We start from the raw sequence: 26,458 nt of genomic DNA on the forward strand, positions 1-26,458 counted from the left end.
CAGGGGAAAAATGCACTGTAATTCAGAGAGGTTTCTGAACCCTCAATAAATTACTTTCAGGGCCAGGAGGGTTGCCTTGCTTATTCTGCAGAAAAGGTAAAGCTGAGAGTGTTAATAGTCATCTTGTAGAGAAAACTGCAGCCACACACTCTGTAACATATACTTGATTATAGGAATCCCTTGCCCTCCCCCATTGAAATTCAGGCATCCTCTGAGACAGAGTGCAGCTGCTCTGTATTTACAGACAGAAAGAATATATTTTCCTTTTAAATATACGGTCTGAAATTTTGGATAGCAAGAATGAGACTATCCCAGCTGGATTTTGAACATCATTGGCAGCAGATTCGCTGTGACTGTAACGGCTGTTGCGATTTTTAGATGCTTTGTCTGCAAAAGCACATGGCTGCCTAATTTGTGTGTGTTAGTGCGCTTTCAATCAAGTAATTATACAGGCAGATTAGCAATCTAAATAGACATACATAAACATAAAACTCAGCAAAATAAGAAGCTCATTCAGGTAATATGAGCTTTTATATCAGGTAATATGATAGGTTTATATGTTCAAGCAAATTTTCTTTTCAGTGTTTTCTTTCCAAAGTTTGAATGAGACTAATGTGTGCACAAGCATTTGTCCTGTGGAGAGGTTTTAGTAACTTTTATATCTTACTACTTTTGTTCTTTGGAAGAACAACAACATGCCTCCTGAGAATTATTTTTTTTTTTTTTTTGGCCACAATTGCGCAATATGAGACAAATTAGAATCTCTGCAGGCATTTTCATCATACAGTTTTGTCTGACATCTCTTCTAATCTGTTTCTTAACTCTTTTCATATGAAAAATGGCAGCAATATGCAAAGCTCAACGATTTGTGTTAATGCATTGCTGTGGCTTGTTTGTTTTATTCCTTTTAGTCCTGGCTATGGAATATAATGATGTAGGTAGTTCAGAAGAGCTCATCTTGCTCTTGGCCTTGCCATGAGGGTTCCTCCCTGTTTCCCATAAAGTTCTACCTTTCTTCTTTTCTTTAACACATTTTCTTGTAGCACAAGGATGGGATCACAAGTTTCTATGTTAATATCTTGGATATTCAGATATATACGAAGAAAAACTGTGTGGCTTTGCTGGAGCAAAGTTCTTCTGTCACTGCACTCAAAACCTTTAACCATTATAACTTGCTGTTGGTATGAAGGTGTTGTGCTTACTTGTTGGAGAGCCTAGTGTGGCTTGGAATCACCTTCATTGTTGACTAACTTTAGAAGAGATGCTTTCTTTCTATTTGTATTTGATGTGTTCAGGCTGAAGTGTATCCACAGGCTGAAATGTTTGGATAAACAGAGCATTAGGGGAGCTAGCTGGTCTGTTTGAGAGAAAGTTGTGCTATCAGTTCCTACCCCACAGTGCGATGAATTTTCACTGTGCACACTGACTGCCCTGTTCTCAAAGTCTGAAAAGCTGTGACTCATTTATTAGACTGCAGTTAAAATAATAATTTTTTAAAAGTGTTTAATTTTATCATCTGAAAAGTCACACAGTTTTTAAAACAAGGGTTCATGAGGCCCTATGTTTTCTGTGTCAGATAAGATCCTATGCCTATCTCTTTGCTAACCTGTACCTTGCATGGCCTTCGGAGGTTTGGCTGATACTGAATTTGCTACCGGGGCAGTTCAGCCTCCTGTGGGTTGGTAGTATGGGTACTGTGCTGAGACAGTGGTGTCTGCAAACTATGACTGGCAGAAAAAATTGTTCTCTCCAACCAGGAGAAGTGTTGCACTGTTAAATAAGCAAGACGTCAGGACATCTTTCCTTGGTTTCTCCAAGTCTTCCTAAATCATTTACCATTTTGCCTCTTCCAAGCTGACTCATTGCAACTATGTCTCCCTTTCATGAAAAACATTGTGTGTCCTTTTGCTGAGCCCTTTAACTACCTTTGTCTAGTCCTCTTATATTTGGGGACCCTCCTTTCCAGGCCCACTTCCCTTCTTGCACACAAGCATAAGTTTCTGAGCAAGCAGTAAATCCAAAGGGAACTGATTTAGTTATCCATCAAGAAAGCAATGAGTTCAGCTAGCAAAGAGCCAGCTACAAATATGGTTAGATAGCAAATTTTAGTTTAATATATTTAATATTTAAGAGTACCTCGAGCACAGACAACTGTACAGTGCGTATGGAAGTAGAAGATAGGTAGTAATATTCATATGGATGAATGTTTTTTTTCTGACCTAACAAGATGTCCAGGAAGGTGGTTGCCCTGATGATAATTCTTTTGATATGAAGAGGATAGATTTGTATAAGCAATGCATAGGCAATCTGTTTCTTCAGTAGCTTCTTCCTAGAGCCCTCCTGACGATGAGAGATTTTGTAAAAAACTGTGAGAATTGTTTGCATCAAGAAACATCACGTCGCAGAGCTAATTAGAAGCAGTTTGGAATTACATGACAATTGCAGAATCAAAATCACGAAATATTCGAGTGCCAGAGATAATTCAGCAGAATGTGACTTGCTGTCACAGCCCTGTAGCAGCCAGGACACAGACTTAACAACAATCAAAAAAGAAAAAATCAACCCTGTCAGTGTGTCAGATTTCATATTTCACCATTAACAGTAGAGTTCTCTTTCTGCTGTTTGTCAGGTGGGAAGATGACGAGGGGATGATGTTCCAGTGCCAGACTTCTTTACCGTGTCATTACCAGACTTCTTCCATGTCATTTTTTCCATTGGCTTCTTTTTAAGAGGAGTCAATGAATTTGAACAATGATGTTCAAAGTGATTTTGAAACTGGGTGGGCTTCATTAATTTAGCAGGACAGTGGAAGCCAAAGCAGGTAGTGATTGCACTGAGGTTTGGGAGGATCCCGTGCATCCTGGGTTAATCTTTAGTATCTGACTGTTAGTGTGTGGAGCAGTTATCTGAGAAGGAAGATTGGCTGTGGCTTTGAGAGTTCTGGGCCACTGAATAGAAACACGAGTCTTTGAAGCAGTTTTGGGAAGATGCTGCCCACAATGGAGTCTGCAAATTTTAAATGTGGATGGGAGATGTGTCTTATACCTTCTCCCAGTGATGTGCTTCATTTTGCACAAGGCACAAGGTGATCTCCTCCTTGAAAAGGTGATAGTTTAGTAAGGATGTTAAGAGAGAAAAACTTGCTCTAGTTTTTCTTCTCTAGCATTTACGGTCATTTACTTTCTCAGGAGCACATAAGTGATGCTTCCCATGCTGCTGCCCTCTCTCTTTAACTAGGATCCCCATTTCCACAAGACCGCTGCATCTCATATGCTTGACTCCTTCCAGTCCAGTACTGAATGTTGCAACCATGCTAATGAGATTATGAGATTTATGATTGTAAATCTCTAAGCCTCACTTTAAACCCTTCGACTATTGTAATGCCTCTTAACTTTTAGGAGAAATCAATGGTTATTGATAGCACACCTTGCATTCAAATGGGAGAATACTTTGAAAGTATGCCTTTACTGCAAGATACTCCTGTTCTTTGAAAAACTAAATTACTCTCATTTGCATGTGCCATGAACTTTTCTATTTATGATAGATAAGAGAAAGCAAACATGAAAACAAGCAGATCAAAGGTGTACATGAGTTTTTAATCTTGTCCTTTCCCCTTCAAGTGTGCGCAGAAAAGAACTGAGACATTTCATTCATTTAAGTAATAATAGTGATAAAAAAGAATCACAAGCAATTTCTGAAACAGGACATAATGGTTCTTGTCTTGCTGTATATTATCAGTCTGTCTTTGATTTACATTAAAGAACCAAATAGCTGGCAAGAAATGTTTCCAGCTCTCATCTGATCCCTTTATTTAAGGGAGACTGTGAGAAAAATGGACCACAGAAAGAGATGTTGCAAAATACTCCCTCACGTGCAATAATTAGTTATGCTGGAAAGCTCATATATAAATCTCATATGGTAGTCAAGATTGTTTTCACCTCTTTAGCCAGATCTGAAATTGCCCTCTGCTTTCAGTATTGCATGCGTTTTGTCAGTTTCCATGTCTTTCCAATCCAATAAGCTTGCTCTCCAAATTTAATTCAGTGATTTTAATTGAATCTGAAGAACAGTGGGGTAATTTATTAGTCATATCTGTATGGTGATTAGACCTACACTTACAAACTACCTCCAGCTTCTGTCTGTTTTTGGCTTCTTGCTCTCACTCCCTCCAGCTGGAAACCCTTCCTGCTGACCAGTCCCTCTGAACTCTAGCACAGGCAGTGTTCCTAGCCAGGAAAGTTGAATGTCTTCTGAGTCACCAAAGGCCCTAAGTCTCTCTCCTATCTAACAACACATGGCTAAAAACATGGATGGGGAGAGGAGGTGAAGGGAAGAGTTCAAGTGGTGGCAAATTGGGATGCGCTGTATTATGGACTCTCACAAAGCTGACAAGAAGACATTGGAGTAGGTGTTGCTGCCTCGAACTGTATGAGAGAGGCAGAAAAAAAGTGGGAAGTGCCTGGGAGGAGGGTCACCACTATGGTCTGGGGACAGGAGCATATGGCATCTGAGGAGAGGTGAAGGGAGCTTGACGTGCTAAGCTGGGAGAGGAGCAGAGGAGGAAGAAGGACTCTGCTTCCAGCCTTCAGCTGCATAACGGGTGGTCAGAAAGGAGTCAGAGTCAGCCTCATCTTGGAGGTGCACATTGATGGTCACAAATTACAGCGAGGGAAATTCCATTAGTATGTTTAGAAAAGAAAAAAGACTGAGATTGGTTAAGCCCTGGAACAAATTATCCACAGAGGTTGTGAAATCTCCCTTCCTGGAGATATTCAAAACTTGACTGAACACAGCTCTGACTTTGATGTTGACCCAGCCTTGAGCAGGGGGCGGCTGGGAGTACATGACCTCTCAAAGACTTTTCCAGCCTGTGAGTCTGTCTGCAGATGGCCTTGTTCATGGGCTAGCACAAGTGAGCAGCCAAGTCCTTGGAGCACTGATACAGGCACAAGTTCCATAGCACAGGACCGCTGAGCAGTGGTTGTATGAACTGCCCTGCAGTGTTCACAGCCTCTTGCAAGGGGCAGACGTGTCCATCTTCAGCGTCTGAGAACAGGGTGTTTTGCATCAGGCTGTTATTACGTACTTTAATCCTGAGTGGCTGTGACCGTGCTAGCACGGTAACGGTGTTTTGGAAATATGGGAGAACAGTCAAAAATGTCACATGGTTACCAATTTGTGGTCCACTGAAGGGAAAGATAGAAAGGGGAAGAATTGAGCAAATGGTTATGTACGGATAGGATGTTACTGCAGGCCTATATAGTGCTTTACCTGCAAGTAAGCTGCAGGTGCTTTATCCTCATTTTTTTACTTTGCATTGCTTTTACAAAGTAGGCAACTCTGCAGGAAAAAAGAACAGAAGAGACTTTTCACAGTTTTTTGTGGTTAACAAATTAACAGCTCATTTTCAGGTCTTACATTTTGCTGAAGATCATGAACTAGTAATGGAACAATGTAAGAATAAAGGTCAGTGTTCACTCTGCTTACTGCCCAGTTGTTTTTTTTTTTAAGTGTCATTAAAAAAGGAGAGAGAAGAAGTAGGATACCCAAATAGTGGACTTTTTACATCTGTTGCCACTCACTGCTGTAGTGCAGTGCCAGGAGGGGCTCACATGTGATCTCCATTGGAACTCTATCAGAGTAGCTTTGCCTCATCTGCTCTGGGTTACCAACAAGCCTAGAACACCTACTGTGGCCTTACTATGAACTACTATATTTATATTTATACACTCTCCCCTTCCATGTACAGTCATTTGCAATTATTAAGAAGGGTGGGAAGAAAAAGGGATGGTTTCTGCATGAAGAGTTGCTCTTTTCGTAAGATCAAATTCTGTATTACAGCGCCGGCTTGGAGATGCTGCAAAGAAAGCAATCAGCAAGCTGCAAGTCAGAACCATCAGGAAGGGTGACAAGGTAATTTTTTAAAATGCTTGTTACTAAATGAAACTCTGTGCTGAGGATTCCTTCAGACCTCTGGGACAACTAGGCAGAACAGAAATGGCAATTGCTTATTTAGCTACTGTGTCCTTCAGGTGGGGGAGGAATGCTGGTAAGCAAGTTATGTGGGGAATGGAGTAGAGAGGGTGATTCAGTAAAGATGCAAGAAATCCTTGAAGTTAAAACACACTAAATCTGCATGCTTCCCAGTGCAAGTTTCTAGCTGGAAACATGTTGGAAAATCTGACTTGCTGGTCTTGAAATGCATTTACTGGATTTGCAATCTACTTCAGTGGCTGTTTTTACTTTGTCACATAGGCTCTTGTATGAAGAGATTAGCTAACAAAAATACAGAAAAATGAAAATTATTAATGTTCTCTTTCCTGCAGGAGACTGAGCCAGACTTTGATAACTGTGCTGTTTGTATTGAAGGCTACAAGCCCAATGATGTTGTCAGGATATTGCCTTGCAGGTAAGTTGAAGTTGCTTTAGCTCTAATAATCTCTCTACTTCAAGACAGTCTCTGTTCTCACAGTTTCACACTGATGAGATTTCCTGAGAGCTGGGGGAGGGAAGGGTGAGTTTATTATTTGGATCTTTGCAAAATCTGTTGGTAAAGACATCTGAAATGCCTCTTTATTCAGCATGAAGTGAAACAGGTATTAATGGTGGTAGGACCTTGAGGGTTTACTATGACAGTCAGAAATTTTGTCTGATCTGGACCTATTACAAAGGTCTTCGGTAGGATTTTTACACTAAAGGTTTTGATTCCTCTGTTTTCCTCACTTTTTTTTCTTAATCAGTCCAGAATAAATGCCGTAGGAGAGTTTGCTTCTGACTTCAAGGTGAGCCCTGCCTACAGCAGGCAGGGGATAGAGCAAGCTCCTGCTCTCCTTGGAGCTACTTCCTTTGCTGTCCTGGGCCATGTTCAGGCACTCAGAAAGGGATGACTTTGGTCAAAAAAATCCCCAATCATACAAAGAGATACACTGAGTAGAAACAGTAAAGAAAGGTGAGAAGAAGAGCTTTTGGGTTTATTCTTTCTCCTTTTTTCCCCTCGTGTGAACATGCCCTGTGCAGAACTTACACTCACAGTGATGTGGAACAGGAGCAGAGCCTCTTGCCACCCCTAACAGCTGTATTCATCTTTGTGCTATTGTATTGTCGTCTGTGAAGTGACATGAAGGATTTCTCTAAGGAAATCAATTTCGTAGGAAATTTCTCAGGACCACTGGTTCCTCCAGGAGAGCAACAGGAGGTGTTTGATTTCCCTAAACACAAGAATCTCAAGTGCTGTACATACAGAGCAGAGGGTTTTATTTCTTAATAGAGCTTCTTTCTTCTCCTGCATCATATTCACTGGCTTGAGAAACCAAAATACTTGTTTATTTTCCTGCTATGTTGTCCCCTAGTAGATATTTGAATGTTACAAGCTGTCCATCTCAGTTAGTTCATGCAACTCATTAAATCTGTTTACTGTCATCTCTAAGTGGCAAACAAAAAGCAGCGGATTAATCATAAATTTGACCTACTGTAAATCCCCACAGTGACATATCACATGTGAGCTCTTTTTTTGTTTTACAAACAGACACAAACACATCCTCTGGTGAAGCAGAAATACAGAACAGTGAGAAATTACCAGAAAATGTGGACCTTGGTTTGACATCAAGCCTGTTTGCATAGAGGCAGAATAAAGCGTAGAAATTTTGCGTGTTAGAGACAGGCAGTGTTTGGAGGTAGTTATACAACATCTTAAAATATGTCTAAGCTTTAGCTTTCACTTGTGTGTCACCTCATAATTCAATAAGACTTTGTCATCCACAGCGTTGAGTCAAGCAGAGTGGATAGGAAACACATAGTTAACAGGTGGTGTTCGATTCTTGGCTGACTTAAAAGGTCGCCTAGAAAATGACTCATGCTAAAAGGGTAGAAGCCGCAGAACTGTCTTGTAAAATAGTCACAGTTTGAGCCTCAGCAGTCTGGAATTATAAAAACTCATCTTTCTCAATCAGCTACTTCACAAACCCTGGCTTCCTGGCTACACAAGTTGTGAGGGCAGTGTTTTGCATGTTCGCATGCATTTGAACTCCTGAAACATGAAATGGTAGTCATGACTCCTTCTGCTGTTGACAGTCTTGTCTCCTCATTAAAAAAATAAATAAGAAAAGAAGAAAAAAGATTAATTTCTGTCTCTGTGAAGTGAGTAGGAGTGTGCTATATCTTTATAAAGACCTACAAACTCTGTAGTTTTCTTCCTCCAGCATCCTCAGTTAAACCATGTGAACTTTCTTAATGTGGGAACCTCATTAGACTGCTGTTTAATAAGAGGCTGGCATATCACCAAGCTTGCAGAAGCCAGCACCATATGACACCAGTGCTGACTAACTGTAGTGTTTCTATCAGAGATGTAGAAGGTTTTATCTGCAAAGCAAAATACACCCCAGGAATTGTACATGAAAGGTGCTGCCCTGTACTGCAGGTAGTACTGGGAAAGCCACTGCTGGCAGGCACGTGCTGTATAAAGCCCTGTGTATCTTGAGATTTCTTTTAAAGACACTTTAAGACTTTGTAAGAGCTGGAATCTCTTAAGAAATTGGTACCAAAAGTCCACCAGCTGGTATTGCAGTGGATGAGCTCTGAAGTCAAATAGCTGCATGTTGACTTGGACTTCGGCTGTTTCCCCAAATGTCCCGTTTTCTGCTGGCACTGGGATAGCCTGTTATGTACTCCATTCTGAAAAGCTCAGAGGAGAATTCCTGTGAACTTGTGCTTCTTCCTCTCTGTCCTCTTCAGGCAGCTCCCACAACTGACTGTATTAATAAACTTCACTCTACAGAGTGTATTAAATAAATAAGGAATGACACTTGGTAAAAAAAAAAAAAAAAGAAAAGTGTTGACTTGCAGCTGGTTTTATGTTTAATGGTAGCAAACATCACTGAAGTTGTCTTTGAGGGCACTGACACAAGATCTCATGTAACCAAGTTCGTTGTTCCCAGAGTGACATCTCTTGTCACAGCCCTGGTTCATTTTGCTTGTCCTCCATCTCCAGCTTCAAAATGCCATTGCCTTTTCTGCTCTGGCTTTGGAGAAGTTACTGGTGCTGCTGCCCCCAGTGCAGTGCCTTTAGTAAACTTCTACAGAGAGGCAAGACATTTCTTTCAACATTAGCTCTGCTGAGTTCCTCATAAGCTTTTTTTTTTGGCTGTTTCATTTCTCTCACTAATAAACACAGCCTCTGCCCCCATTCCAGCTCATTCTCTTCCCCTGAACCTTCACTCTATGAACAACTGTGATTTCAGAGTCCGCTTCACTCCTGCTTTCTCTTTTTATTAACTTCCTTCGAAAATTATTTCATAGCACACATTCTTTACTTTGATTTCTTCCTCTCAACCTCATCATCTTCTTTTATCCTTCCTTTTACCTCAAAAGTAAACAAATAATACCCTAGATGCACCCCTAAAAGCTCAGACCTTTGCTTTAGCCCTATGTCTAATCCAGGCAACTGATACTCTTCCTCACAGTCCCTAGGGATGCAGAGATGAGACTAGGATTAGAAGGCAGAAGAAGAACAGTTTCCCCTAACCTGGAAAAAAGACTTCTCAAAATTGTTGGCAAGCTGAAAGCTTTACAACAGTTGTACTACAATCATCATTATAATTTGGGACTGAGCTCAACATGACTTTTTTTTTTCTTGTGTGATTAAAATTGCAGCTTGAAAGCAAGCATAAATACATTTCAAACAAAAGTAATCGCCAGTTAACAAACATGAAGTACTCCTTAGATAATAGTAAATGGAGTGCTCTGGGATGTTGAGGTTCTTTTTCTTTGTGCTCTGTGAACCCTGTGCAGTCACAGAAGAGCGCAGGAGGGATCTCAGGAGGCCACCACCTCTGGAACAGCACAGGGACTCTGGCACGCACGTGTCATTCTTGGGAGCTTTTTCCAACACACTCTGCAGTCTCCTGGGATGAAGACTGCAGATTCCCCTGATAATTTATTGCAGTGCTTTGTTACCCTGACTGTGGTGAAGCCTTTCTTATTGTGTAGCCTGGATCTCACTTGCTGCAGTTTAAACACATCATTGTGCCTCTTATCCCTCAGAGAGGTGGAGAGCAGTTGTTTCCTTTCCCCTTATGAAAGCCTTTTGTATGACGTTGTTGCAACATCTCCTCGCTTTCCTCTCTGACAATTAATCAGTTATAGTTCTTTTGAGAAACTTTTCAACCCATCCCAATCAACACGGTTTTGCAATGCATGTGGCTGCACACAACAGGGAAAAAAAACGCAGTATTTTTTTCCAGGTTTGACTTTGATTGTCAAAGCCATGTCCTGAGTCTGTACTTGGAACAACATCTCTCTCTTTAGTGTCTCCCTGTATGGGTCATTACTTCTGAACTCATCCGTGATGCCTCTGTCCTCTCCTTCCATTTAAAACTTGCATCAGCCAGAACTGCAAAGGGGGAAGGGTTTTTGTTGCAGTTGATCTTTTCACATCTTTATCTTACCATGTGATGGTGAAATACTGCAGTTGCTCTCTCATCTTACCTTGTGCTTACCCTTAATTTGCCTGAATTTGGATAATGAACTGATCAGGACGTCACACAATTGACAATTTGTTAAAAGCCATAAGCATGTACCTAGTGGTATAGCTAATAGCAAAGAAAATAAACTTCCAAATCTGCAAAGCCTGCCCCTGTGCTTCTCTTCGCAAATGTTTGTAGGTTCAAAATAGATATTATGAAAGCTGCAATTGTATAATGCAGTACAAAAATTTTAAAAGGCAAATCTTTATCTGATTTTCAATAACATTCCATTTTTCTATAGACTTCTGTCAAATCAAGTTCCTTCTGTTGTGCATACTAAATCTGAAATTAGTAGATTCGTAATAGACTGTGCTACATTAGTATTGAGAAGTGCAAAGTGACACAATCTGTCATGTATTTAAATTACTTGGCATTGTTAGGACTTATTTTAGAATATTGTTTTTGAAGCCAACTTCAGGAGCACTGAACTTCAGTTGTTAAAGTCTTTAAGTCACAAAAGTTCCGAGCTTTTGGTGATGAACAAACATCACAAAATTCTGTAAAATGAACCCCAGTTGGACTGAGGCTTTCAAAGCTGGAACTTGAAAACAAAAAGAGATTTTCTAGTCTATAGTAAAATGTCTTAATAGAAATTATGTATTTTTTTTAATCCAAAACAAATTTTGGAATCTGGGGTTTTTTCTGAGAGAATAAATATCTCAGATTTTGTAAATCTACTGATTATTTTGGCACAAACATGCTTCAGATGTTTGCCAATAAACATATCTGTTTATTAATTTGATTATATAATTAAAGAAAACCAATCACTATCAAGAATTTCATCATTACTTCAAATAGCTGAAAGGCAAGACATTGACTTTCAATACCCTCCATGAATTAACACACCCAAGAAATTCTGTTGGTCAGACAGATGTAAAATTACACATGCCTGAGAACTGTAAGCCTTCCCCTCTTCAGAATGCTTGTCTGATGATGCACTGAGTATGTCCCTCCTAAGATAAAAGGAAGGAATTCATATGCAGGACAGAAACCAAAATCTGGTACACTGTGTTGTTATCCATTAAGTCAGGTCTTATTTGGAAGGACAGCTCTGATCTTTATTAGCCTTAGTAAAGAAGTGGTTTAAACTTTAAACTTAATGATGCTTCATTTGCATTAATTGTGTTGACAAACAGGGTCAGATGAGGTTTCACCAAGTTTACTGTCGCAGGCAACTCATATCATTAGATTGGATTGAACTCCCAAGAACAGATTTGCACTTTCCCATGGTTGTGTGAAGTGATACCAAGCACAGGAATGTGATAATGTGCAGTGTAGCTCTGATTCACAAAGGATCCATTTTTTTTCTAGAAGTAGCGAGAAAAAACATTGTAGTGAAAAGAGTAAGATTTCACACAGTTTTGACTTTGAATTTCTGGTATTACTTAGAACTGCAGTCCTCTCAGAAGCCAAACAGCTGCTCTGTGGGTCAACAGCATGTTTGTAAGAGCTGGGGCTACAAACCAGTATTGGTGAAAGTGCACTTCAGTATCTTCCATCAAGCTGAAAGTGCATCTTTTGTGTGAGAGAGGTTGCACCCTAATACGTGTGCTGACCCCCTTCCGCTGAATAAGTGACACTTAAATATTTAACGTTTATCTCGGTACATTAAGTGATTCTGGCTTTCTCAGAGATTGCATTTCCTTGTAGAGGTGGGTGTGTGCCACGCTCCAGGCAGAGCCTTAGAATCAGAATTGTTTAAGCTGCAAAAGACCTGTAAGGTCATTAAGTCCAAATGTAAGCCAGCACTGCGAAGTCCACCACTTAACCATATTCCCAAGTGCCACATCCACATGTCTTTTAAATTCCTCCAGGGATAGTGATTGCACCACTTCCCTAGGTAACCTGTTCCCATGTCTGACCACCCTTTTGATGAAGAAATGTTTCCTAGTATTCCTAGTAACAGAATACACTCCCAAGAAAATGCAATCTGTCAGTCAGATACAAGCACTAAATATATCTATATTTAATATGACCTGTAGTTAATGATATCAATATTCGTATTTAATATTGATATTTAATAATATCAGTATCAGTTTGTGTCAGGCAATGCTAGAGAAGAAACTTTCAGCTCCTCCACCTGAATGGTGTCTAGGAAAAGTGGCGTACAGCAGCTACAAGGTAGCTGCTTGGCAGTCACTTCAGACCTAGAACAGTATTAGCAACAAGTCCTTCAGGGGTGGCATTGTGTAGGAGCTCTCTGTGATGGGCAGCTTCTAAAGAGCAGGAAAGTCAGAGAGAATGTTTTAAAAAGCATCATCCTGGCTTTTCTGTTTAAATGGAAAGTATCTTTTTTTTTAATTCAGTTTATTTCCTTGTGCCTCTATCCTGAAAAATACTATACTCAATGACTTCACATTTAAATTATCAGGTGTAATCAGGTTTGTCTGTAGAAACATCAAGAATTACTAACATGATTTTTACCTTTACCAACAAGCAGCTTTTGTTTACTGACAGCCTTTAATGTTTAAAGAATATGGGATTTGCTGATGCATTTTGTGTATTTTCCCTAATTCTCTAATTATGTATGTCTTCTATTCCAAACACATTTAAATGTGCACTTGTGCTTGAGATTCTAGAGGAACAATCTTAGTCTTGTGTGCATAGGATCTATAGTTTTGCAGTCTTTGCAGAGGTCTCAAACTGCAAACTCTTTACTGAATTCAGAATCATCTGGTACTAAGTGGTAAATTGTGCTGTGGTGCATTTGAATTAAGATATCCTGGTTTTCATTGCAGGCATCTTTTCCACAAGTCCTGTGTAGATCCCTGGCTGCTAGACCATCGTACCTGCCCGATGTGTAAAATGAATATTCTAAAAGCTCTAGGGATTCCGGTAAGCACATCACAGAGCAGCTGGGTGGAGCAGGAGGGAAACACCAGCTACTTGGGTATATCCTTAGCCCTTTGCCTGTCTGTGCCCATCCTACCCTTTTTGCCATGTTATTGATTTATTAATTGATTTATTAAGGGATGTACAAGCCAAAATGTCTGACTCTACCTTTTTCATGTGCCCCACTTCTATTAGCAAGGAAGAGTGTGTGTTTGGGGATTGGTTGGGGCTTGGGATTTGTGTGTCTGTGGTTGCCTGCTTTGTGGAGCAGAAGATTGCTTGCTGGTGTTTTAGTGGATTTATAGGTTCTTTCACATAGATTTCGCTTGTGTTTTAAATCAGGACTGGATTTATTTATTTAATCATCCTCTCAGTTCCAATCTCAAAGAAGAAGTCTGCAAATAAAATTTTCTCTGCTCTCAAGGACAACTAATTGCTCATTCTGGGAAACCAAATCTTTTTTCTGTCACATTTTTCTTAAAGTCTATCCGGAGCAAGATCTGTACCCCTAATTCCAGTTAAGAAGCATTTCTCCCATGGTGGGCCACATGGCATACAAGAAAGCTCTTTGTTATTTGAGACATTCAAATGTGGTTAGTAGCTGCCAAAGCAATTGCTTTTTTTTAAGTTGCATGTTTGCATTCACATAGTGCATGTCCTGTTTGCCGTACAGTTTCCCAGCTGGAGCTACCACAGAGCTCAGGGGCTTCACTAGGAAGGAGTGAGTCACTCTCTCCCCCTGTGCGAGGCTTGCTACGTGACAGTGAAGTTCAATACTGAAACACCACCAGTTGATGAATTAACAGGTGCTGTAAATACCCTCCCAAGTCAGAGATGGTGACGTGCCAGTTCCTGTACGAAAGAGCTATATAAAGTAAAACAGCTCACGTGAACGTACTGGGGGAGCTGATCCAGCCATTTCCCTGGAGTTCGTTTTCATGGAGACTAGGAAGCAGGTTGCTGCAGAAGAGGGTCCACAGCAAGCAATGAAATATGTTTTAGTTGAAGTGGGCCGATACGTTAATCAACCTCATACAATCCAAAATAAAAACATGCAATGGGAAAAGTGAAGTAGAGCTGTGTAGTTGGGGTAACGTGTCATTACAGCTCGGCTCCTTTTTCTGCTAAACATGTCTTTAGAATATTGAAAGATGATCCAACTGTTCAATCAGTATTTGAGATGAAAGGTCAGAATAAAGGCTAGCTCTACCATTCAGCACCTAGGCTTAAATACAGAATTTTTTCTCCAAGTTCCACATCTCAGTCCACAGGCCTGCCAGTGAGCAGTTAGTTACTTGGGATTTGGACAGTTCCTCTCCATACACATTGTATTGTTCAGTGGCTTCCACACCATTTCTGCACTCACACTGGCCCCTTCACACTTTTGCCCAAGCACTTCGTTAAGGTGCTCTTTATCAGGCTTCATAATCAGGGGATATAAGGCAAATCAGACCACTGGTTTTTGGAGGCCTGCAATGAGATGTTAGAGACTTCCAGAAAGTTTAGTGCTGTGAGAATTTGCATCCAGAATACAGCTCTCACAGCTGACACTGAAGGCTAAACATGTCCACAGGCTTTCTGAGGCTGGGCACAGCAAGGGGAAGGGAAAACATGCCCAGAGGCCATCTGGGGAGGTTTTGTTTTACATGACTGGCCTTTACTGTATATGAACAGCTCTGGAGTGGCAGGTATAGAAACTAATTGCCAGGAATAATTGAAGTGCCATTCAGTTTCCTCAGCCATCATTTCTCTTCTCACAGCTCCCTGTTCTCTCTGTACCACATAGCAGAAAGGCTCCTGTCACTGAGAGCTTTCTGCCTGGAGTTTCTGTGGAAATAATTGTACTGGGCATGTAATTAAAGACACTGCTGTAACATACATGAACAACTGGTTCAAATTAAGTTTTCCAAGTCAGCCTTAATGTTGGTCTGTCTTAATGCTAAAAATAAAACACTTGTATGGTAATGTTCCACTAGAAAAGTTTGTTTAGGGGATTTTATTGTATGAATTTCTGTAAAAATTTCCTTAGGTTGTTCTAAGACAACAAGCTGAAGAAGAGCCCCCTACATCTTTTGGAGAAAGTGTACTGGCTCCCACCTGCATGGATTATCAGTTAGGTTCATGAAGGGAGAGCCTTACCCCTCGAGGTGACTTTCAGTAGGAGCTGTTGTCCATGGGAACTTTGTGTCAGATGTCCTCATTGCTTAGCCACATATCTATAGGCTGCTGTGGGAAAAAAACGTTCCCTCAAAGCACTTGTAAAGCTGTAAGGCTTCCCGGTGAGAAGTGGCAGACATTTCCATAGAGTGGATAAAGCAAAATGTCACTCTCTAACCACATTCTTGAGTCTTGCTGAGCCACCTCAGGTGAAATTTCCACACACAGAAAAGCAGTGTTAGGCAGTCACCAGTCTCTGATGGGAGACTTGAGTGCAGATTTGCCCAAGTCCTTTTCCAAGCTTTTACAATGAGAGGAATAAGGAAATTTTACCACAGGCAGGGCTATGGTGTTTTTTTTCCTGCCAGCTGCATGTTTGTCCTATGGTTGTTATTAAAGACCTGGCTTGTGTGACTGTGGATATATTGTGCTTCATTTCACAGGAAGACTTGGGATTTTCCAGGAAGGGATTGGTTAAAATCCAAGTGCCTCAAAGTTTCAGTTCAGTTCACATCTAAACTCTCCATTTACTTTGTAACAGAGACTTCAAATATTATCTGCCCTAAACCCAGATTCCCCAGGCAGCTGTGAGACACTGAAAGGCCTGCACTCCTTTTCGCGATAGCTGAGCACCCAAACACCTTCACTTTTCTCTGTGGCACTCTGCAGCTCTGAAAGATTATTAATTGTTTATCAGCAAATGGTTGGTCTACCCTTTTCCACTCTCTTTGCTGGTGAATCCAGATCAGACTATACCTCTTTCAGCTGTAATATTTGAAATGGATTATCAGCGAAAGTGTCTTTCACTTCAAATAGCCCTACGTTGCTATTGGGATGATCATATCATAGTTTCCCTTTGCTTCTCCCTCTTTTCTGCAAAGATCTGCTGGATATGCAGTCAGCTGCATTTTTGGCAGCAGATTGTGTGACTTGAAGCTGTTCACTAAGAGCCTTAGCCAAGCCCTCAGAAGTCAATACAAAACCTTGACTTTAGTGGAATTGTGCTCCCAAAGCACTCACATGCAGGGAATGAGTGAAACCAATATAATTAAACTTAGCAAATGTATCTGGGTCACTCTGGCACCAAACCGTAATGTGGGGGGAGGGAGGGTTTCAATCAGTATTTCATATCATTAGTTTTGTAGCATGCTTCTTACTTTGGGGCATTTTTTCCAACCAAAATGATTCAGGAGTAAAGGGATTAATTATATCAAGCAAGACTATTTTTACATCTTTAGTGTTTTATTTGGCTTTCAATTATAATCTCCTCTTTTTAAAGGTTTAAAAGTTTGTTATAAAATCCTGTTGAAAAAATAACTGGCATCAGAGCAAAGGACAAACAACTGATCCCCTGAAAAAAAATGAAATACTTGTTCATGTAATAGAAAAGAAAAACAGACCTTTTTTTTTTTTTAAAGGCACACTGCCACCAAAGGCAAATTTAAGTTAAAAATGAAATTCCAAAAACATTTTTTTATAATAGCTAAGAGTGCTACATCTAAGGGATAATTTTGGATCCCTGTCCTGCAGATAAGTGATTTCATTTTAAAAAGTACAGGTTTGGTGAGTTTCATTAAAACCTGGTACAGCTGAATGTGCCTTTATCCCAATTCTGAGGAGTTCTTGCTGCTTGTGGATTAGACTGGAGCCAGGCAACAACAATTCTAATTTTTATTGCAAACTTCATTTTGTGGATATAAGATTCTTTAAATTGCCTGCCTTTTTCATTAGGAATATTTGTGAAAAAGTACTTATGAAGTGGCAACCATGAGACAGGGAATGTATGTGAAAAAGGGAAAACGTGAATTTCCTCCTTCTGAAAAACATGTAAGCATGTGGTAACCTTCTGTGCTTGAATTCAAAGGGATTTCTCTTGTGCTTCAAGTTAAGCCTTTCTTTAAGCCTTTGGTGTATCATATTTTGCTTAGTTTCTTGGTGCCTTCTGTGGGAGATAGGCAGGTAGTGAGATTTTCCGAAGTGCCTTAGCATGTGAGAACTAAGCATAGAAAAAAATCAGATCCACTGAAGAGAGTACATCTCCTTTGACGTTAGCCATCTGGAAGCTGGATTTCCAGTCTAGCAGCTTAAGGCCTGTCTCTGCTTAGTGCTGAGCAGAGGGAAAGCAGAGGGGGTAATTCATACCTAGGGGTATGGGATGAATCACACAGCAAAATTGTCTCAAACCACTGAAGTTAGAGGAAACCTACATGACACATCCAGATTCCTGAAGAATAAAGATAAATGGGAACAACTTAATTTTACATTTCCTAACTTAACCAAGTGTCTGCGTATTGGAGCTCAAGTCTTGCTATGTCCCCCTGTCGTTGGTCTCACTAAATCACATAGCAAGAAAGACCATGAATCAAATAATACTCTTCAAATTCCCATTATTGCTTGTCTGTTTCTTTTCTCAAAATTTTATTTTGTAGGAAATACAGTATTAGCAAGGGAAATGATCTTTTGACGTTTAGAAATTTGTCTTACAAACAGCTTTAGGTTTTATTTTTGCAGCCCACACATAGATGCACCCACAGGCAGCTCCCTTGGATTCTTATTCCAGGAAGCTCTGATATTGGCTCTATAAAATGTATATTTCGGGAAAAGATAATCATTCCCCTTCCTGCTGTCTGTTGACATTTGTGATCTGACTCAGCAATCTGCCTTTGCTGAGCAGATCATATCAATAAATGAGTTACTTTTTTAATGTACACTCTTCCAAACCCTTTTAAAAGTATAAATAAGAATGTTTAGCAGTTGTAGGTGACACAGTTTAATAATATTTACGTGGCATACTTTGGGTCTCTCTTCCAACAGATTGTTTAAAGTACGTGAAAACAGACAAACTCTGTGTGTTTATTCATTATATGTTGCCATTTTCAGTACTGAAATAACGTGAAAAGCTCAAAATAAGTGAGAACAAGTAAATTCAATCCTTTTATCAGGTAGAAGCTCGATTTTCTTTTTTTTTTTTTCTTCTTCCCTCCCATTAGCCAAATGCAGATTGCATGGATGATATACCTCCAGACTTGGAAGGATCCATAGGAGGACCACCAACCAACCAGATAACAGGAGCCAGTGACATAACAGTGAACGAGAGCTCTGTAGCCCTGGATCCCCCAGCACGGACTGTGGGAGTGCTACAAGTCATCCAAGACGTAGACTCCTTTCCCCAGGCTGGGGAGAGTAACTTCACAACAAGCAGTAAGTTCCAATTTCTGGCAGAATTTGCACTGAAAATAAATGTTTAGAAACCCCAATAACAAACTGATCTCTTGAGGGCATTTTGCTGGAGCAGTGGCCCGTACTTTAAGCCCAGCGGGGAATCTACAGGGTAAGTAAATTTAAATATCGTGTGTTCTGCTGTAGTGGATTGATGGTCAGAGTTCCTGTACTTGAAAACCTGAGCACAGTGAAATAACACTGCCTATTTGTTTTAAAAAAAAAAAAGTTAATTTTATATGTTTTCAGTCTGTTCAGTTTTCATTTGTGTAAAGGGGCACCATTTGAACGGGTAGTTCTCAAAATATCTGCATGTCTCTCTGTTCCTAAAAATTATGTTCTCTGTTGAAAATCTACTTCTGACGGTTTAAAAGGAATGTTGTCAGCTGTTTCAAGTGAGGATTGTACCAGTCTTTAACTTCTCATTTTTAGGTAAAATAGCAGATCGGTAGAAAATACCTATCTGTTTGATACCATTTGGTGTATTGTCAAGACTAGTATAGAAAATCATCAGATATTCTTGAAGGGAGGTAGAAGGATGTAACAAAATATAGGTTTGTGTATGGAGTTAGTGTAGATTCTGGAAAAAATTATACATTTTCAACCATTTCTAGGTACTGCTTTGGGCCTGGGCATGAAAAAGAAGACAAGTGGTAATATGATGTGTAAAAGGTAGGAGACAGATGACGGAACTAAGATTAAATGACTTTACATTAGTCTCCTTACTCTGTGGAAAGACTTGATAATCACATTTTCCTTCATATTGCAGCCAGTGTCATGGCAGAGAAAATAACTTGTGCAAATGCTGGACTTGTGACCTTAGACACAGGTGACCCAGAAGTAGATTTTTAAATTCACTTTTGTGAATTAGGTTCTGGTTTGGCCCTTTTATGGTCTAAGTACTGAATCCAGCAAGGGGTGAGTAGAAAGCCCAGCCATCTTCCATGGCCAACCTGTCAGCTGGTGGCATTCAGCTTTCTCAAATCTCCATGAGTCCTGGCAAGAGCTGTTCAGAACAAGATGTTCCTTCCAGTGATTGTTTTTTAAATGCATTTGAGGCTCATTTAAACAATGAAGGAAAGATGGTACCACAGTGTAATAAAGACTGAGACCCTGTTCTCAGCTGTGCCCTCTTAGCACTCCTGAAGCAAGTAGTTCTTGTCACAGATAATGATCCTTGCCCCACTGTTCTTTACAAGGTCTGATATTAAGTTTGGGAAGGAGGGCCGTGGTGTGCCCTTTACACACACAGCTGCATGACACATGCTGGGAAAAGCCAGCAGCCTGGTTCAAAGCTCAGCATGATGGGCATTCCATGCTTTTCATCCCACGATCTTGTCAGACTGAGAAGCAGCTCTGCTGGTTTCTCACCATGAGTAACAATGGTGTTGAGGCTGCCAAGGAGCACCAGAGCTCAGTAACTCTCCAGACACTCTTTTCCCTCCAGGTTTCTTTCCAGAGTCTGCAGAAGGAACAAACACATTTTTAATTCATTTTCCAAGTTGCTAGCTAAGTTAGATAACTGGGTGAAAAACTTGCTCTGAGCCAGCAGAGTACTGCAGGGCCTGCAGAGATGCTTTATTTTGCCTTGTTGCTGTCAGTTTTCCCCTTTACCCTCCATTTTCCCATTTACCTTTAATAACATCAGGCAAGAAACCCTAAGACTGGACAATCCTGAGGGCTGACAACAGAGGCCATGGACAAGGAACTCTCACCAAGGCCAGTGTTGTCCAAGGTCTGTCCTGGCACACAGGCAGCAAACTATGGAGTGTCAGATCTCCATCACATGAAGAGATTTGCCATGTCTGGGGAAGGACTATGAAAAGGGTTTCTCCCTGGTTATTTTCCCTTCTGTCACAGAGGTGGCTGGGGACCCACCGCTAAAAGCAGGCTTTTTCCAGTTGTTTTGTGAGGAAAGAAGAGTCCTGAGGAAAATTCAAAGCACCTTGGGATCTCCCAAACCCAGCTGTGTGCCTGTCTATGCTGTGGTTGCCACATAGTCACTCAGGGAACTCTGATTTGATGCTTGGTTAGCTCTTGGCACTCACTCATCACTGACATGTAGACATGAATCTTCATCTGGATTTGTCATCTCAAAGGGAAATACAATACTTGAATATTCATCAGTGCAACTTTACCTGCTGCCACCTCCACGTCCAAAGTGGTGCATTTTGCAGCAGTTCCCAGAAGCAGCCATTTGGTCCCTTTTTGCAGCAGAGCTGCAGCAAAGAAGAGGTCTTTGGTTGGGAGTTTGGGGCTGAGTTCCAGCAGTGATGGGAATTTGTCTCTCCGGTCAGCTCATGTGAATTTGGGGTGTTCAGGCTCCCTGAAAGGTAGAACTTGGCATCTTGGGCAGCCTGAACTCTTAAGCCAGTGAAAGGGACCTTATATATAGTTGTGGTATGAACCCAAATGCTAACTAAATCAGAGGGCAAATGTAGGCTAAATAACTGGGTCATAGCTGTCATAATAGATGGGACTTTATAGGCACTGTGTCTGTTTATTGTATTCAGGCATTGTATTTCTCATTTCCAGAATCCTCAGTTAGTTACACAACTGCAGAGCTTGCTGAGCGTGCCCTTTGTGTGAACTAGACTGCCTGGGAATTTGTGAGCGATGACGCTGGTTGCTCCTAGGAATCTTTGCTGAAGTTGCTAGGTTCTGGCCTCTTTATATAGCATTAGTGATGGAGCCTACTCCGAGGCTGAATCTGCACTGCAAGGTTTTCTTCCTCTTGTTATTGAACCTGTGCAGACTCCAAGGCTCCAGTGCGGTCTTGACGTGGCATCCTGCACCCAGCACCTCAAATCCTTGCATCCTTCCTTATTCCTCACAAAGTTCAGTGGTCCAGGAGTTGCCTTCTTCTTCCCACCCACTTCTGCAATACTTTTCACTTAATTGTTGTTGCATTCTTTTTGTCTGTTGATTAATCGTTCTGGTATTGTTGTCTTGGTTTGGGTTTAATTTCCCTTTCTGTGTTTCCAGTGATTACTCAGAGCCAGAAGAGCTCCCACAGTGTGTGTCTGGAAGGAGGATGTTTCCAGAATACTGTTCACTTTGGGTAAAATTCCATCTCTGTGGTGGCAAAGCTCCTGCTTACTTCAGTGGGGCCAGATTTTAATTTCTGGAGCTCAGCCAGTGCTTTTCTTCTTACTTCTCTGTGTATGCTCAGCACACGTTTCCTCTTCTTTCCCTCCCTTTTGCTCCCTATGCTCCTGAATAGGTAATGTCTTCCATAGGACTCTGGGAGATGTACTGTACCATGAGCATCTGGATGGGACTTCATTTGGGGGCCAGTCCTAAGGTTCTTTGCTGAACCAAGCATCTCCTGTTTAGTAGCACTTCAAAATGGACCAGCAGTTTCTCCCAGCTGCCTTCTACCAAGATCCAAGCCTTCATCAAGTCCCTTGAGCATATCTATAGCCCAAAGTCTGTTTAGTATTTAGTCTTAGTGACTGTTTGCTCTCTGTGGTGGGGTTCTGTGTAGGATCCTGGGATAGCATCCTGCAGTAAAGTTCTGTTATCGGTTGTTAAAAATGTATTGATGGACAAAGTGAAAAACTGGAGTTGAGGGGAGGAAAAAGGAAGGAGGGAGGATGAAAAAATTGTGTGAAATACCTAGGAGTTCATCTCAGCTGAGTTTACTGCTTTGACCCTGTAACTTTTCAGCTCTCCAAAGGGTATGAAAGAAAATACCTAAGGATCTTCTTCTACAATGATGCATTATAGCAATCTCAGTTCCTAGCTTTTCGTACTGAGTTATGCAAAATGCTAACATTTTTGGAAATTTCAGTGCAGGTGGAATTGCCTGCTCTACGTATGATGTGGGTGTGAGCTGGACTTGGCTAAGATCTGAACTTGAAGAAGCTCTGAGCTAGCTTTGGAGGGTAGCTTTGGGATTTGAGGAGGGCATTGCAATATTCTTTGGGTCAGGCTCAGCTGGGATTGAATGATATGGTTCAAAAATGTAGTTTTCTGGGCAAGTAGCGTATAGATACTCTAAAGGTTGTGTGGTGACCCTTGCAGGTGAAAAGTAGCTATTGATTTTTTTCATATTTTATAGCATCCATTGGTTATTTATCTTCCTCGAGCACTTGCTAATTTCTGCAGAAAATAATGTGCACTGCCCAAGTCTTTGCCCTCTCTTCATAAATCTAGTTTTTCAGTTTAGACAAGCTTTTATATTCTGTTCAGTGGAATGTCTCATCAGAAATCCCACTAGCACAATCTCTGTAGCTAGAGGAAGATCCATAAATAATTTAACTGCAAGCAGGGGCGGGACTTTTAGTATGAAACACCACAAGCTCTCCCCCGAGGTGTCATATCACCTGCTAAGTCAACAGAGCTTGGTGGACTGTGTGGCAGTGTGGGCAGTCTAGAGAATACCAGCAGTTCCTTTTCTGCCTCTCATTTTGTTCTTTCCATAAAACCCTGCCAACGTACAGCTCATCGTGACTGTTAGGACCCTTTCAAATCTCTTTGATAGCACTTCATTAAATCTATTAATATAACTTTTCAAGTAATTATTTTGATCTGTGTATGTCTAAAATGTCTTTTTGAAGAATAATCAGCCTTTGGAAGTGGATAAAAGTGCATGATAAGAACCTGATCCGCTGTTGTCTTGTAACCACTTGACTGTTCCTCCTTGCTATTAATAGTGGGTTTCTTGGGCGGAATGTAAAGGGGGAGGAAAAGGTGGAAAAACTCCCTAGACAGTAGTTAATGCAGAAAGTTATTAACACTTGCATTAGCAAGTTCTTACATGGTCCCAGAGGGAGAACACTGATGGGACCTAGTTAAAGACTGAGCAGATTGGGTCCCATGTGCCTGGCATGTGACATAACTCCTGGTGGCTCTATTAAAAGCTTGTGAGGATGTCGCACTGAACTGTTGTCATGGACTGAAAGTTCCAACGAGCTGAGCTCCAAGATTTGTTTTGAGACTAAGACTGATGCCAACATAGCATTGGTGCTTTGAAAGAGTCACCAAGTGAAACATAACTGGCACTAAAAATGTGCTCTGGATTATTACATACACCTACGAGACTCCTGCCAGACTCTGAATGGACAGTGAAGTTTTCCTGTTATAAAACTGCTCCTCCTTTCCATATGTTAAGATGTGAAATGCAGACAGTGTTTCTGCACAGCAAATTGCAAAAGAGGATGTACAAAATGCTGTGACACAAGGAGCAAATTTAAATTTAAATTTGTTTTGTTTGTTTTCTGTTTCACATCTCCTGTATATATTGACAGTGTGTACAGAGCAGGGATGAAACTATTAGTTCAGCTCCATTTGTAAGTCTGTCTCTAGATCTAAATTTGTCCCTAACTTGCCTCCCTCTGTCCCAGATTACAAGTTCTTGCCTCCATATTGCTTCTGTGTTGTGCAGCTACCTTGGGAACCCAATCCAGAAGCCAACCAATTTCTTCCTAGTGTGGTTTGTTTTTTTTTTTTCATTTGGAGTTGTTGTGCCAGTACAACAGGAGGAAAGAAATGTGGAGGACAGGAAAAGAGAGGACTGGGACCAGTGATAAAATAGCTTGTCTTTTTTTATATTTCACTGTGTTAAGTAGACAGCTGGATAAAACATTGAACAAGAAAGCTTTTAAAGCAAAATAGACAATGTAGAGTAAAATACAAATCTGAACTGCAGAGACACCAGACAACAATAGTAACTGATCTCTTTGATTTATGCTTGACAATGAAAGCCTTGCCTCACAAGAGATATTTAGTGTCTTGCATACAATTGGCTTAATTATTTAGGACTCATTCTCACATATCTTGATGTCTGTGCAGTTTCTGTTCTCATCAGTTTTTACACAAAATTCTCCACTGAAATCACCAGGAAGTGCTGTTTAAAATACAGTGTGGTGCTGTGATTCTGAATCTTTTTCTTACCAATTCAGGAACAAAACCAAATGGGAGACACAAGGACCCAGCTTGGATCAGCACCTGAAAATAAGAATTACAAAGTAAGACAGAGCAATGGTTCTGTAGCCAGGTAGGCAGAGGAAAGGGAGGATTCCAGGGTTAGTGCTGCTGGTTGGTACCGGAATTTCAGACAGATATGCAATGTAAAAGCGATGCTCACCTGTACTGCACAGAGCCCAGAGACCCTACCAGGGTCAGGCTCATCTGAACCAGTCAGGACATACAGAGATGGGCCCACTTTGAAAAACCTCACAGGTAAGAGCAGATTATAGCAAAGCAAACAGATCTCGTAAATTCAGTGGGAAAAGACAGACGGTGAAAAGGCAGCTGTGCCTATGGGTGAATAAAAACAAGAGGCTGAGGTACAGGAGGTACTGAGAAAGTAGTGTCATTTCTGCAGCAGTCTCTCCTGATTCTGCTTGCATGTGTTTTGCTCTGGGTGCCTTCCCTCATAATGGAGTGTGCATTTGCCTTAGTGCTCCGCAGTGTCATGAACCATTTTGAAGGGAACTCAAATGAAAGAAGTCAGGCAAGAGCTCTGCTGATACAATGTTTTCAGGCATTGGTATGTAATGTTTTTCTCCTGATTCATCTAGGCTTTGAGCCTGTGAATGTGCAAGAGGATCATCTACACAAGGAAGCTGTCTGGCTTCTCCCAAGCATTTAAAGGATCACATGCATGCTTACACCTGTAGTTGTTGTGTTGTAACCAGCAGTTCTGATTTCTCAAAAGGCACAAAAGAGTTGCATTTAGAAGAGTTTAAGTGAAAGGGGGAGGCGGGGGGGAATGTTTTCTCCAGATTCTTGTCGGGGCAACAGCTCAAGCTTTCACATATGGTCTCTAACACTCTACGATTTCAGCCTCGAAAAAATAAGTGGTATTTGCTCATAAAACACTAGGCAAGTCCTGCTCTTTCTTTCATTACTTACCTCCAACTCCTGCAGAAATTAGGGCACTTCAGGAATCCTTTAGAGTTGCCACAGTAACCAGGTCACTTCACCTAGAAGTGAGAGTTCTCACTAAATCTTTAGTAACCGCACTTCTTGTTGATCTGGATGTGGGCAATTTTAAGTGAAGATAGGGCCTGAGACTGTTGAAACTGATAGGCCAGATGGAGAAAGTGGCTTATGAGTGTTTATAGGAAACATGAATGATCAGAAGAGAAGTAGGTAACAGGTCAAGCCCAATATCTGAGAGGAAATATCCAACTACTGGCATGAGTGTTAGAGGATTTTCTCCTGCCTCAGAGCCAGGAGAGGTACGTAAGCCCTCACATTTAGGGATGCTGAAAATAGAACCCATGTGGATATATTCTTGCCCAGCTAGATGCCATCTTTGCCACTCCAGTGACAAGGCTGATATACCGAGGAATAAACTAAGACTGTACTCAGCACAGTGCACAGTAGCATCAGAGTTGCATTAATGAACATTCACCAAAATTAGCCTTATATTGTGACTGTCTTTTTCAAGGGCCAGTACATTTGACTGTTCTTTTCATTGTAACTCATGTTAACGTATCTGAGCCACTCAGAGAGTAGGCAAGAACATATGCAATAGAACATATGCAATAATTAAACCATACAATAATACACAAAATGTTCAAAACAACTTACGTGGAGATCTCTGCGAATTTATGCTCTATTTGCCACTCTCTAGATCCTGTGAGACAATGAAAAAACATACTCCTACAGCAAAAGTGTATAGAAAATGTGTAGAACAAAGATGCCACTGGCAAAGTCTGAATATGGAAAGCACTTAACTGAAATAGCTTTATTAAATCGTAGCATCTCAGTGGGGA

General features: G+C 40.8%; 1 protein-coding gene across 1 annotated transcript in view; it reads left to right on the forward strand.

The window, feature by feature from the left end:
* RNF150 (ring finger protein 150) overlaps window positions 1-26,458 on the forward strand; it is a 109,971-nt gene that overhangs the window by 68,198 nt on the left and 15,315 nt on the right. The window contains exons 3-6 of the mRNA XM_027885693.1: window positions 5,842-5,913; window positions 6,327-6,409; window positions 13,259-13,355; window positions 18,500-18,710. Coding sequence (XP_027741494.1) covers window positions 5,842-5,913; window positions 6,327-6,409; window positions 13,259-13,355; window positions 18,500-18,710 — 463 coding nt within the window. The remainder of the gene's footprint in view (window positions 1-5,841; window positions 5,914-6,326; window positions 6,410-13,258; window positions 13,356-18,499; window positions 18,711-26,458) is intronic.

Source organism: Empidonax traillii, unplaced genomic scaffold, assembly GCF_003031625.1.
Source record: "Empidonax traillii isolate 1590-97213 ecotype Southwest subspecies unplaced genomic scaffold, ASM303162v1 scaffold170:size2694500, whole genome shotgun sequence".
Classification (NCBI taxonomy): Eukaryota; Metazoa; Chordata; class Aves; order Passeriformes; family Tyrannidae; genus Empidonax; species Empidonax traillii.